General features: G+C 40.8%; 1 protein-coding gene across 3 annotated transcripts in view; it reads left to right on the top strand.

The window, feature by feature from the left end:
- The window catches only part of LOC122811527 (transmembrane gamma-carboxyglutamic acid protein 2-like), a 1,149,160-nt gene that overhangs the window by 99,763 nt on the left and 1,035,401 nt on the right, over window positions 1-13,996 (top strand). For all 3 annotated transcript variants that reach the window (XM_044083417.1, XM_044083418.1, XM_044083419.1), the window contains exon 2: window positions 11,922-12,055. In XM_044083417.1, coding sequence (XP_043939352.1) covers window positions 11,938-12,055 — 118 coding nt within the window. In that variant the 5' untranslated portion in view covers window positions 11,922-11,937. The remainder of the gene's footprint in view (window positions 1-11,921; window positions 12,056-13,996) is intronic.

Below are 13,996 nucleotides of genomic sequence, written 5' to 3'. Positions count from 1 at the left end.
ACTGTGTTGTCATCAGCTTAGCGGATTCAAGTTTTTATTTTATTTTCCCTTGCATATCCAGCAATGCCTCTGGGGGTGGGTGTCTAGTGAGCATTACATGGAACTGTCACTTCATGAGTGGTGATATCCTATAGATTTTCTGCTCCCCCAGGCAAATGCCACTTTAGTTTCCTTGTATTCACTGAAGAACACAAATGGAGAATACATACTTCTCTCATTATCCCTCCAGCAGTGTGAGATGTAAGCAGATTTAGCCCATCATTTGTCCACCATCCACTATGCTTTCTCCAATGTCAAGAACACTAATCTGTCTTAAGTCATCTAAGTTGCAATCCGGTCTCTCTCCCGCTGTGCCATGAAGCCAAAAAGAAAAATTTACCTTGAAAATTTACCCTGATTTTATCCATTGAAGGCCTAACTCCTCTTTTTTTTTTTTTTTTTTTTTTTCCATGTAGCATAACCTACTCTAGAACACCCCACTTCACCACCAGCACTACCATATTTCGTCCACTTTCAGAAAGGTTCTAACCTTTTCCATTTTCTAGTGTTTATGAAAAACGTGTATCCTGCATTAGACATATATTGGTAAAAGTTTGCATATCCTTTTTAAAACTGCTGAGCACCTCAAAATCTTTCATGATATTGGTAATAAAAGAAAAAAGTCATGTTGTATGCTCCTGTAAAAGGTTTTTATTTATGGCCTTTTTATTTTCTTTCACCCATAGGCATTTCATTTTTCTGCTCGCTAGAATCATCCACGTGTATCTCATTCATTTTCTATACAGTCAGGTTCATCACCTCATTCAAGTTCATTATGTTTTTAGTGCAACATGCATAATTATAGTTTTTCTTTATTTGTTTACACCCCAGTAAATTCATCCTCTTTATTCATATTTTCAATGTGTTCCTTATCTAAAATAAGGACACAATCATCTTGAAAATGGTCAACACTGCAGTAAACTGGTTGATGGCACAGTGAGAGGCTTGAACTCCCATGGTTGTGTCACCCTGCTCTTGTCCAATTACTGTACAGTACAAGCATTATTTTATTTAAAAATAAGCTTTATAGGAACTTAGTTGTTCAGAAACTGAAGTAGACTGAATACATGTTTCCTTTGACTGGCAGTGCCTTGTGAGAGAAAGTCTATCTGCTGTCACTATAATGTCGCTCTTTTTATATTCCTTTCTCTGCATGTTATCTAGGCGATGCCGAATAAAAACCATACCTAGATGTATATTTTTTATGTAGAAAGTAACCTGCAGGAAAGATACGCTGTAGTTTGCATAGTTCTGCCCTACAGCCATTTGTCTTGATGGAAATGTTTACAGCAACTGTTGAAGTGGTCAATCCAGTTCTTTAAGAGAATAGTTTTCGCTTTGCAGCACATGCTTCTCAGTATTGCTATGATAACTTCTAATAAAAAATATGTTGCCACAGTTCATTGGGTATTTGCTTTAGAACTGTTGATGTCTCTTTTGAAAAGTGTGAATGTAGAGAAGCATGCATTAGTAATATAGATACACTACCTTTAGCAACTAGCCTGTGTTGACTATATCATTCATTACTCCAGAGTCTGTCTTCTATCCGTGTTCATTTGCTGAATTGCAAAACAGCTAGAGGGGAAGTTGTATTTTTTTTTTTGCAAATTAAAGAAGAGTTAGCAGTAGGGTAAAGATTCTTGTAGAGAGAGAGAGAGAGAGAAAATGAAAGAATAAAGCTGACGCCTGATCATCACATGGTTAAGAAAGGAATAAAATGCAGTATAAAAATGCAGATTTTTATGCTCCTAAGAAGGAATATAGTATAGGTGTACTGAGTACTGTGAAACTGCGAAGGACTTGAGATGATATTGTACAGTAATATTAGGGGAAAGAAAGTAGGAAAAGTAGCGAGATGAATCACCACAGGAAAAAAGTAACATGCAAGCACAAACAACTGGAGAGATGCTTTGTATTATGTCCTATGCACTGTTCTGCAGAGCTCATCATCAGCAGGGCAAAAATCTAACAACTAATGTGTTGTTTTTTGGGGGGATAGGGTTTACAAAGGTAAAATTGGAATGCGATTGGGAGAGAGATGCATTCAGACATTGTAGAATATGAAGAAGACAGAAAAATCTTTCAGACAAGGAGGGTTGCTTTAAGAATGAGTATGGTTTGAAGATGAAGGTGGCAGACTTTGAAAATATCAAAAAGTACTCAATGATTGTGGGAGTAGTCTGTTCTGAAAATAATTGCAAAACTCGTACTGGTTTAAGAATTACATAAGGCAGCCCTCACTAGTTTAGCTTTGACTAGTAAGACTAGATAAGAAGGGTGTACAAGGGGAGAGTAGATCATCTTGCTGATGGCTAGTTTCCTGCCTGGAGGATGTTCTTGGTGTTTCACAGTTGCAGTCATTACATTAGGGTAATCTGCTGGCAGGTTGCCCTCAGTCGGCCTGAAGATCAAAGTCTTGGGTCCTGCATCGGTTGCTGTCTCTTCTTCCATGACGTCAGGTCGTCAGGGGGTATAAAACAGGCAGCTGACGCCATTTTCTCCAGTCTTTCTTGCCGTGCAGTGCCCGAAGCAGAAGCAGTTCGCAAGTGCCGGTCGGCCAACTCCTGAAATTTTCGCATTCGAGTTTCAGAACCAATGTCTTCAATTAAAACTAAGTACCTCGTCGGGGAAAATTTTTCTTGCTCCATACCGCTGTCAGTAAAAGTTAATAATTACATTACTTGTGGGAAGCAAATACCTCATAAGGATTTCCATTTGTACTGTATTCCTCTCCTAGGCCCAGATCATAATGTGCCTTGCTGTCAGTTTTGTGCTAGATTTAACCAATGCACTATTAAGCGTCGGTATATCTTTGCTTCAAAATATTTTGGAAACAGATTTAACTACTCTGAAATGTCGTTGGATAGCAATCAGACTACCGGAGTTCTCAAAAAACGCAAAGGAAAGGACAAGGACAGAGACAGACCGTTGAGGTCCAAAACCGACGACAAAGCTTCTCCTAAGCCAGTCGCCGGTACACAGTGAGGCGCTTTTGCAGCCCCTGATACCCGCTACTTTCAAGTCGCAGGCCTCTACTGAGACCCATGTAGAGTCTGGCATGCCATGAGATTCATACCCGCGGATGTCTGTCCCTCGGATGGTCTGGAGCCGTTGAGCAGGCATCGGCTTCTGATGGTGTTTTCAGGCCTCAGCATTTCTATATAAAACTGATGCCAGCTTCAAAAACAAAGACAAAAGCAACTTCTAAGGCTAAAAAAACGATGCATGAGCCACATGCTCAGGCCTCTATGCCCAAGAAACAGATGATCAAAATGACTGAAGACTTAATTACCTTGATCAGGAGTTCCCAACCCCCCCCCCCCCCCGATAAAAGGGCTAGGCAAAACACTGATTATGAATCTTCAGATCAGGTTTCTCTTTCTTCTGATTCCTCTTCTGATAAGGAATTTTCTATACCACCCTATGAGAATTCAGATGCAGAGGAATTCATCCCATCTGCATCTCCTCCTGAAGATTATTCTTTTGGTGAAACCTAGCATACTTTGAGGGAACATTTTCATTGGGAGAGTCAAGATTTCTCAGAATCAAAAAAAGAGGCTTGGGGATTTCCTTCTCCCTCAGCATAGGCCTTTGGCCATACCTCCTGTATTAGACATCGTTGATGATGTGTTTTCAGAATCAAGCATGGCTCCAAATTCCTACCTCCGGCTCCTAGCAAGCCAGACAGATATTACAGGGTTCCTGACTCCCACAAATTTTTATTAAAAAATCCTGATGCTGACCCAGAAACTATCTCACAGGGTCCCAAAGGTGTAAAGGCCTCAACAGCTAAGAATCCTACCCCCTCTGATGGAGATTCCAGGGCGCTGGATAGATGGGGAAAGAAGGTTTATACTTCTGCAACCTTTGCAATTAGGGCCTTAAACTGCCAGTTTCATATGCTTAAATATCAACACCATGTTATGGGATTATTGGAACAGAAAATTATGTTGATTTCTGAATGTGCAGAAAATAAAGAATTACAGGAATTATTGCATGCAGCAGAACAGGTTGGAAAGCATACTTTGCAATGTGGTTTTGATTCCTTGGAGGCCTCCTGCAGGGCCACAGTTACTGGATCTGTGATTAGAAGGCATGCCTGGCTCAAAGAGCAAAATCTGCCTGATCATGTTAAAGCTAAATTGTTGGATGCACCTTTACAACAAGATACTCTGTTTGGTAATATGGCAGAAGAGGTTTTAAAGAAAATGGAAGACAAAGCTAAGTCTATGCAAACTGTAAAAGACTTCTTACAAGTGCAGCCACCAAGATTCAGTAGACACTGGCCTATAAAAAACTGGTCCTTTCCTGTGCCCGACAGAGCCTCACGGGGAAAATCCAGGTGCTCAAAAGGCTCTAGATACCAATCACAGGGTTCCTACAGGTCAAAGCAATTGGGTGCCTCCTCCTCTAAATCTGGAGGAAACAAAGCACAACCCTACAGTAAGCAGTCTCAATGACTTCCCTCTGCCATCACCAAGCACTTATCTTTTGGCAGCTCCCTTAGAGGGAAAACTAGCACTTCATGCTCAAAATTGGCAGGTTAATAACCCGGGACAAGTGGGTATTAAACACAGTATCCCAGGGATACAGATTTCATTTCCATACCTTGCCAATTCCAAATGGTTGTCCAGATCTGCCACAAAATCAATGGGCAGCGGCACAGAAACAAGTTACGTCCCTCATGGATATGGGGGCTATTCAGCCAGTACCAGAACTAGAAAAAGGGCAAGGGTTTTACTCAAGACTGTTCTTGGTACCCAGAAAAGACAATGCCTGGCACCCAATATTGGATTTATCGATTTTGAACACTTTTCTGGACATCCCAAAATTCAAAATGCTGACTTTGCAACAGCTTCTGCCCATGCTGGGCAAGAATGCTTGGCTAGTGATCTAGACTTGAGGCATACCTCTATATCCCAATAAGGGAATTGTGCAGAAGATACCTCTGCTTCAAGGCTGGTTTTATGCATTACCAATTCTCTGCACTGCCCTTTGGCTTATTTACTGTGCCCAGGGTCTTTACAAAGTGCCTGGCACCAGTAATTGCATTTTGCAGACAAAGAAGCATACAAATCTATCCATACTTTGACGACTGTCTCATTCAAGCAGAAAACAAGGACATTCTTCTTCAACATCTGGCATTTGTAAAAAGGCTTCTAACGTGCCTAGGGTACACAATAAACGAAAATAAATCACAACTGGTACCCTCTCAAAAGATTACATTCCTGGGTGCAAGCTTGAATGTAACTGCCCAGATGGCATACCTTACGCTAGACAAACAAAGGCAACTGACTATTTACTTCAAACAGATGGCAACAAAAACCCAGTTATCTGCAAGACAAATTCTGCAGGCTTTGGGGTTCATGGCATCCTGCATTCTACTAATTCCATATGCAAGACTGCATATGAGGAATCTACAGTGGTACCTAAAAGGTTTCTGGAGTCACCATTGTCACAGTCTGGAAATGATGATTCCTCTCATTCCCTGCCTACAACAGGAGTTTCTTTGGTGGGCAGAGACATGTCACCAGAACATGGGACAGTCTTTCACTCTACCCACTGACAACCAAACCGTAACTACAGATGCATCAGACTATGCTTGGGGTCCCACCTGGTTGGGAGATGCATTCAGGACATATAGGGCCCAAAACAAATGCATCTGCATATCAACCAGAAAGAGACATTAGCTGTTCAGAATGCTCTGACAGCCTTCAAGGACTTACTTCATCCAGGACAACTACTGATAAAGACGGACAACACCACGGTTATGTGGTAGGTAAACAAGCAGGGGGGCACACATTCCTACCCCCTTTGCAGACTAGCTATGGCATTGTGGGACACAGCCCTGACTTACCAAGTACATCTTCAAGCTCAATTCCTGCCAGGAAAACAAAATACTCTGGCAGACGTCCTAAGCAGAAATCTTATGGACCCTCACAAGTGGAAACTGGATCCCCAAGTCTTCAACATGATAACAGAGAAATGGGGGAGCCCTGATGTAGATCTATTTGCCTCTCCCCAGAATTATCAGCTGGACAAATTCTGTACAAGGACCTCTCACAGACAAGCATGGAAAGTGGATGTCCTAACCTTCAGTTGGAAAAACCTATCAGTGTACGGTTTTCCTCCTCTGCCTCTTCTTCCCAAGGTCCTACTAAAGGTCAGACAGGAAAAAACAAAAATTATCCTAATTGCCCTGGACTGGCCCCGCCAATACTAGTACCCAATTCTAAGGAATATGTCTTAACTCCCTCCTTGGTACTTGCCTCAAATACCTCATCTACTGTCTCAGCAGAACAATCAAATTCTGCACAATCAACTCCAAACTCTGATCCTGGCAGCATGGCTGATCATGTAATTATTCAAACACCACCTTTCAGTAAATCTGTGATGGATGTCATTTTGGAAGCCAGAAGGCCTAGTACTAGAAAATCTTATGCTGATAAATGGAAGAGATTCTGTGCTTGGAACCAAGCACAAGGGACTGACCCAGCAAAGCCAAATATTCCTCAAATTTTACAATACTTGACTGAGGTGCTTGACAAGGGACTATCTTTTTCATCAGTAAAAATCCATGCCTCTGCCATCTCGGCTCATTACAACACAGAGCCTCCCATCTTTTCTCATCCTCTGCTGAAACAGTATCTTAGAGGGGCCAAAAATGTAAGGCCTCCCAAAAGATTACCAATTCCTGCATGGGACCTCAATTTTGTGTTGGAAAAGATCACCCTGCCTCCATTTGAACCAGCAGCTACTGCAGATATAAAGTTTTTATCTTGGAAAGCCGCTTTCCTTCTGGTAATCACTTCAGCAAGAAGGGTTTCAGAACTACAGGCCCTCATGGTTGTGGAGCCTTTTATTCACGGCCGGCCTTAGGCATAGGCGAACTAGGCGACCGCCTAGGGCACCGTACAAGCCGGCCTCAAAAGGGTGCAATTCACGGACCGGAGTTCTGATGTGAACATACGATCTTACGGTGGTTACACCCCACTCCATATTGCCTCGATACATGGCCACAAAAACGTAATATTCAGACTGGTGGGGTATTACAACGCAAAAATTAACATCCGCGATCATAGTGGGAAAAAGCCTTACCAATACCTAACAAAGAAAGCCTCCCTAAACGTCCGTCGTGAACTGGGCGATCCAAACTCTCTTAAAATTAGTGAAAATATGTTACCAAAACTGGGTTCCAAGGTTACAAGTTCTTTCCTGCTGTCCACCACATCCACCTTGCTTGGAGTGATGGCAGATGATGGTGTCATTCATGATTTGGCAGCTGGCTTTAAGAAACCTAAAAAACCCAAATTCCTAACCTCAACCGCAAAACAGAAACCTAAAGTTCGAGGAACCTTATCTTCAGTTTACGAAGACGCAGAAGTCTCTGAAAAGGCTTTAAAGAAACCAAGATCTCTCAGTGATTTTTTCCCCTGATCACGTTTGCATTAATTTCAGTATTGCACTGAATCGTTTGGATTTGTAACTGTGAACTTCTGTGTTTTATAATGTTAAGGACTGGGCATAAGCATCGTGGCACTCACTGGTCCGGCTCTAGCCTAAATCTCCTGGCTGAAATTATTTGTTGAGATACTTGATGCTGCCGAACAGACAACAACATATCTTTTTTTTTTAATTTCACCGCCACCCTAGAGACTACCATTGCGCCCTCCCCAGTCTCAAAAGGGAGCAATTTATTGAGCGGAGTTCTGCTGTGACGATTCCTAACCGGGAAAAGCCGAACAACAACAACAACATTTTTTTTTTATTTCACCGTCGAGAGGCTAGCTAGACTATCAACAGTTGCACCCTCCCCCACTGAATCCATTCCACTGCTATAGTGAAAAGCACTGGTAACAGTACAAATACTCGATAGCATAGCTGTCGGGAACACCGCTCATTTCCCTTGCTAATGAAAATTAAATACTTAATTGGCGTACATTTCCCCCCTAAAATAGTGTTTGCATAGCTCGGAACATTTTTTTTTTTTTTGGCCAGACAGTATTTTACGCTGTGATTGGCACTGCAGTTAGAGTGCGTGATGCATTGTAAACTCAAAACTATTCAATATCTTTATAGAGTCTAGTCTTTGGAAATTGTTGGTGTTTGTAGGCTGTACAACATGGCAACATATGAATTTATGCTTTAAGCTTTTACAGGTGTGATTAATAGTTTGACAGTTAAAGTAAATATATTTTGTTTCTTTTTTCTTGTGCTTCTGTGCTAAGATTAAATAAGTAAGTGATATATATATTCTGGTTTTCATTTCTTTTTTGCATTTGTAGTCATTGCAGTTTTAAGAAAGTCACACAAATGTATAAATTCTGTGTGGATCTTCTAGACATGCAAGTCCTTGCAGTGTCCAGTATGTGTATTATATAATCATGAAGTTGTTTAACAGTCTGCATGAAGATGTCTAGAAATTGCATGATTTGAAGCTTGGGAGTCTAGTAAGCATATTTTGTTCCCTTCTAGTTGTTGGAGAATTTTACCTGTTTCTTGCTGTAGTGGTTTGAGGTGAGACCAACTGTTTGTTTTGGTTCAACACTGAAGTCTTTGCAAGAGTGATTGCCATTAATTTCTTTCTGGTGTTATTGTGCACTGACAAACTGACATTTTGACTTCATCTTTGGATGGTCTTCATTTGTTCATCAGAGCCCAGTGCCTCTAGGCCATTGTTGTAACCTAGGGAGTAAATCGAGTGGATAAACAACTATGGAAACAGGATAGAGATTCAGTACACAGGCTTATGGACATGCATATGAGGAAGAAGAGGGGAGGGGGACAAAAGAAAAGGCCTTTGTGGCTTGTATAGAACTACAAGGCTCAGAATCCGTGCAAATGTTAGGGCTTACAAGAGGTGTGAAGAAGTGGACATGGAGGTGCAGGCGGCTACAAAATGGCAATAAAGTTGGTGAGAGAAGGCTTGCATTGAAATGGAGCCATCACAAGGGATCATCAAGTGAAGCAAAGACTTTCTAGATACATAGGAGGCAGGAAAGAGGGACAGATCTGTTGAAGTTTTGCAGAAATGGGACAGAGGTCAACAAAGACTGGGAAAAAGCAGAGGTACTGAATGAATACTTTTTAGTTTTCAGGGAGATTACTATGCTTGGAGGGTGACAGGGAAGAATGGGAGGGACTGGAAATACACCAGCATAGAGGATGTTCAGAGAGAACTGAAGATCCCTAGGTTAAAGAAAAGCCAAGAAATAGTGCTTTCACTTTGCAGGTCCCTGGAACAGATGATGACTAGTGCAGCATGTAGTACTAGAAACCATGTAATGAGGTGCTCAACAGAGGATCTAACCTCTTCCCATTTGAGACCAGATAGGGGTGCATAGTATTCTTGCATAAAATCACATTAGGTAGATGTGCATAGGGTCATTCTGTACAGTTAGGATAGAGGCAGGAGAAAGAAAGCACAAGTAGCAGATTCTAGGGATTAACTACTACTTGGATCTCCAGTAGTACATTTTCATAGGGTTGTTGATGCATGGAATGGGTGATTTAGAGGGGAGTCCCCAAAAGCATTCAATACGGCATGGAACAAGATCAAGGAAGTTGGAGTGGAGGGGAGATATAATGTAAAGTTTGATTTTTAAAGAATTATTGTTTGTTCTTCTGAAGTTGTTGTACAGAGCCTTTATTGTTGCTTTAAAATGCACGTGATTGAGGTCTGAGATTGCACCTAGACCTGTTGGAATGCCTAGGTTATTGCTTTGACAGCTATAGCTAGTATCCCCCTTACAAGCTTAGAATAGGGCCATATGGAATGATGCCATGTAGAACTCATTTCGGCTGGGTTGCTACATCTTGGTAGGAAAAATTGTGAATTTTTTTGGAGGGGTGCAATCTTGAGTACAGTAGAGACAAACTAGCACTAATTAGCCGTAGTTGACCAGAGAAGTAAGAAATGAGTAGCCAGTGTTAGTTCACCAACATGGTGAAGGGAGACAGACTGGAGTGGCTTTTGTGGGAGTGACCTACATATGGGCGTGGCTCACATAGGGGCATTACTTGAGAATGGTGTGGGTGGGGCTTAAGGGGCGCCACAGCACTACTTCACCTAGGGTGCCATTTCAGCTAAGGCCGGCCCTGCTTTTATTAAATTTTACCCAGACAGGGTGTCCCTCAGGACCAATTCTTCCTTTATGCTTAAGGTGGTTGTGTTGCTCTTAATCAAACTATTCACCTGCCAACTTTTTACCCAAATCCGCAGAACAAGGGGAAGTGGATTCTGCATTCCTTGGACGTACACAGACAACTAAGATTCTACTTAAACAGAACCAAATCTCTAAGAAAGTCGGAGTGCTACTGGTGGCATTTGCTGCAGGATCAGAGGGAAAGGTTATTTCAAAGCAGGCTGTTTCAAAGTGGATAAGCCACTGCATTAGTTTATGCTATTTGCATCTTGGTAAACCGGTGCCCAAGGGAATCGGGTCACATTCCACCAGGGCTGCATCTACCTCAGCAGTTTTTCTCAGAGGGGTGCCAATCAAAGATATTCTAGAAGCTGCTACTTGGAGCTCTGTTCGTACTTTTATAAAGCGTTATCATTTGCCTCTCTTCTCTAAGTTCAGGGCAGGCTTTGCCACTGCAGTTCTGCAGGGCCTTTTAGCCACTCCTAATGCTATTTAGTTCCAGCCTCCCATCCATAGATTTGGGATTCTACCCAAATATAATGACTGCAACAGTGAAACACGAAGAACATAGTACAGTTGTGTACACTTACCATAAATGTAGATGTTCGAGTGTATTCACTGTTGCAGTCTGGGTTACCCACTCGCCATCTCCCTTTATTCTAGAGCTTCTCTTTCCTTCACTATATTCTACAGCCTTTGTGGTGTATTTGCTTTTAGATGAAGATAAAGTTTATGTTGTTACAATTACATGTGTATATATATATATATAGTTATATATATAGTTATATATATAGTTTTATATATATATATATATATATATATATATATATATATATATATATTTTTTTTTTTGCTCCCTATTTGGGGGGCACCTGACATCTGGGGCAAGAAAAACTAAAGAAAATGGCGTCTGCTGCCTGTTTTATACCCCTGACGACCTGACGTCATGGAAGAAGAGACAGCAACCGACGCAGGACCCAAGACTTTGATATTCAGGCCGACTGAGGGCAACCTGCCAGCAGATTACCCTAATGTAATGACTGCAACAGTGAATACACTCTAACATCTACATTTATGGTAAGTGTACACAACTGTACTTTACCAAGGCCTTTAGTAGACTTTGAAAGAAAAGTGTATTATCACTCTTCCTGTTGCATCCTTAAGCAGAAACATCATTCTGCCTACACTATTGCTTGCTTTCTAGCTGTGAATCTTGCGGTTTAGTTTTGAAACCAGTGATGCATGTCAAATTGATATTTCTTTTATTGAATGGGGTGAGGGACTTGACCAGTATAAAAAGAAAGTACTGACTGTGGAACAAGAAAGGCGAGAGTCATAGTTACAAGGTGGTAATTAGTATAACACACCAACATTTCTATCACCTCAAAAATTATTTTACAGAATGCATGTATAACACCAATTGATGCTTTTAAAATATGTAAAGAAAATGGAAAATCATATTCCTAGGAAATGCATACAATAAATGTGCAAGACTTTTGCATTCTTTTCAGGGCCTCCCCATTTCAGTGAAAAAATGTATAAATATGCATACCTTTTATAGTCATTTGTGATAACCTTTTTCTTGATCACTCTGCTGCTGTTATATTGTCTAACTTTAAATCTTGCAGATGTTTTATCTAAGCCAAATGAACTGATCTGTCATCTCAAATACATAGAATATATGGGAGTTCCAGCAAACATATCTCTTATTATTCAAATTGATGTTTTTATTTCCAGTTTTTGGGACCAAGTCATGTTGAAGAGGTACTTCATCTTGTTCTATGAGATTTCATTGCTGAACTCTGTCTTTGCATTTATTCCTTGGAAGGACTTGCAAGTCTCCAGTGGTGGAAATAAAGCTGAAAATGAAGGTAACATTTGTTTTAATTTTTCAGTATGAAAAGGAATGCATACCCATTTTTCCTGGTGAGACTTTGATTTACCTGAGTGTATACCTGATTTTTGTAATCAACATAGTAACTCCAGCACCTTTATTTTAGTACTCTTTTCAAGCTGTCATTCCAACACTTTAGAAATTCTGGACTGTATTACTTAGTGATTCTAAAGCAGATTTGGGGAAGAGGTTATTCCCAATATTCCAAATGTCATTGTAAGAGTCTGAACATATCATTACACATGAAAAAAGGGTCTCATTCATTCAGATCAGAACAGTCGAGCCACTCTCTCTTGGCTTTTCCTGGTTAGGGGTCGCCACAGCAGATCACCTTGTCCACTCATGATTGACAGTGGAGTTTTACGGTGTCGAGTTGCCAGCCCAGCACCCAACCTTCCACGGAAGATGCACACATGCAAGCACTCACGCCTAGGGTCAATTTTAGCATGTCCAATCCACTTGCAGCATGTCAATGGGGATGTGGGAGGAAACTGGAGCACCCGTAGGAAACCCACACGACTGCAGGAAAGACATGCAGACTCCTCACAGAAGATACCCCAGCCGATGATCAACCGGAGAGCCTCTTGCTGTGAGGTGACAACGCTAACCGCTGCACCACCGCAGCCGGCCAGAACAGTTGAGCCACTAATCCATGTAATCTTTGTTCTGCTGTTTAATCCATGTAATCTTTGTTCTGCTGTTTTGCGCTATAAGCATTTTGGTTAATGGTGGGCAGTTACTATACACAGCATTTGGCTGGGTCATTTGCCAAATATGTTTTTATTGCCTTCTGCACATATACACTGATGTGTTATTAAAATGTTACGCCTTCGCAACCTTGGACCTCTCAGGTTAGTGAGGAAGAAATTGTCCTTTATAGACTTTAATGAAAACACTGCTGCTTAATGAAAATGCTGCTGCTTTGTTGACTGGTGTTTACGGTGTACTTAAGAAGAATAATTAAACATTTTGAACTGTGGACTGTAAGAACAGATGTATGGAGAGATGTAGGGATTCCTATGGATTAAATGATGTTTCAGTTTGCACAATGATTAAAATCAAGGCAGTAATTGTTACATGCTTTCAGGTTTTACATTTTGTTGTACTTGACCTCTATTCAATTAGTAGGTTATAAGTGTGGGCAAGGGCAGGCAGCAGGGTCAATTGAGTGGTAAGTTTGTCTTTGCTCCCTTTGAAGATGGTACATGTTTCATATTCCACAAAGATATTGCAGCTTCCTATGCCAATCAGTGTTAGGTGAACATGCACATTGCTTACTGAGAAATCACTGAAAACATGGTGTTGGAGAAGATAGAGCCATAGTTCAAAACAGTATCCTGCAAGACTATGAAGAGGTTGTCCTGACCCATGTTTGACCCCAATTTCTTTGAGAATGTAAACATATTTTAATAAAATGTATTTATTTTTTATTTATTTTATTTTTATATTTGTTAACTAGGAATGTCCGACTGGATTGTGGTCCATTTTCAGCGGAGGCCCAGGGAGGAAAGCTGCATAGTTACATACATGAAGACAGTGTTACTTTGACAGTTATATACTTGTGTACAAGAACAGATTTATACTTTGACACTTATATACTTTGTACAGAATCACTTACAGAAAGGTAATCTGGTTATGCCAGAATATATAATAGGTTTGAGAATTATAAACTTTTATGCATGAGCATAGTAATTATAGTTGTACATGGATGTGTAAGTTCTCTTGTAGTTCAGCATTTCACTAACTAATCTAACATCTGAATCAGCTGAGGTATAGGAGCTATGGTTGTGATAGTTCCAACATGAAGCCTGGTTTTAAGATATGCATGATAAATAGTGAAGGGGTTAGTCAGGGTTTGTACATGGTAAATAGTGAAGGGGTTAGTCAGAGTTTGTACAAGGGCATAGCCAATGTATTT

The sequence above is a fragment of the Protopterus annectens genome, chromosome 9.part0 (genome assembly GCF_019279795.1).
Source record: "Protopterus annectens isolate FY-2018-M chromosome 9.part0, PAN1.0, whole genome shotgun sequence".
In the NCBI taxonomy this organism is placed as follows: domain Eukaryota; kingdom Metazoa; phylum Chordata; order Ceratodontiformes; family Protopteridae; genus Protopterus; species Protopterus annectens.
The sequence above is the reverse complement of the archived record's forward strand: the minus strand, read 5'-3'. Positions and strand labels throughout refer to the sequence as shown.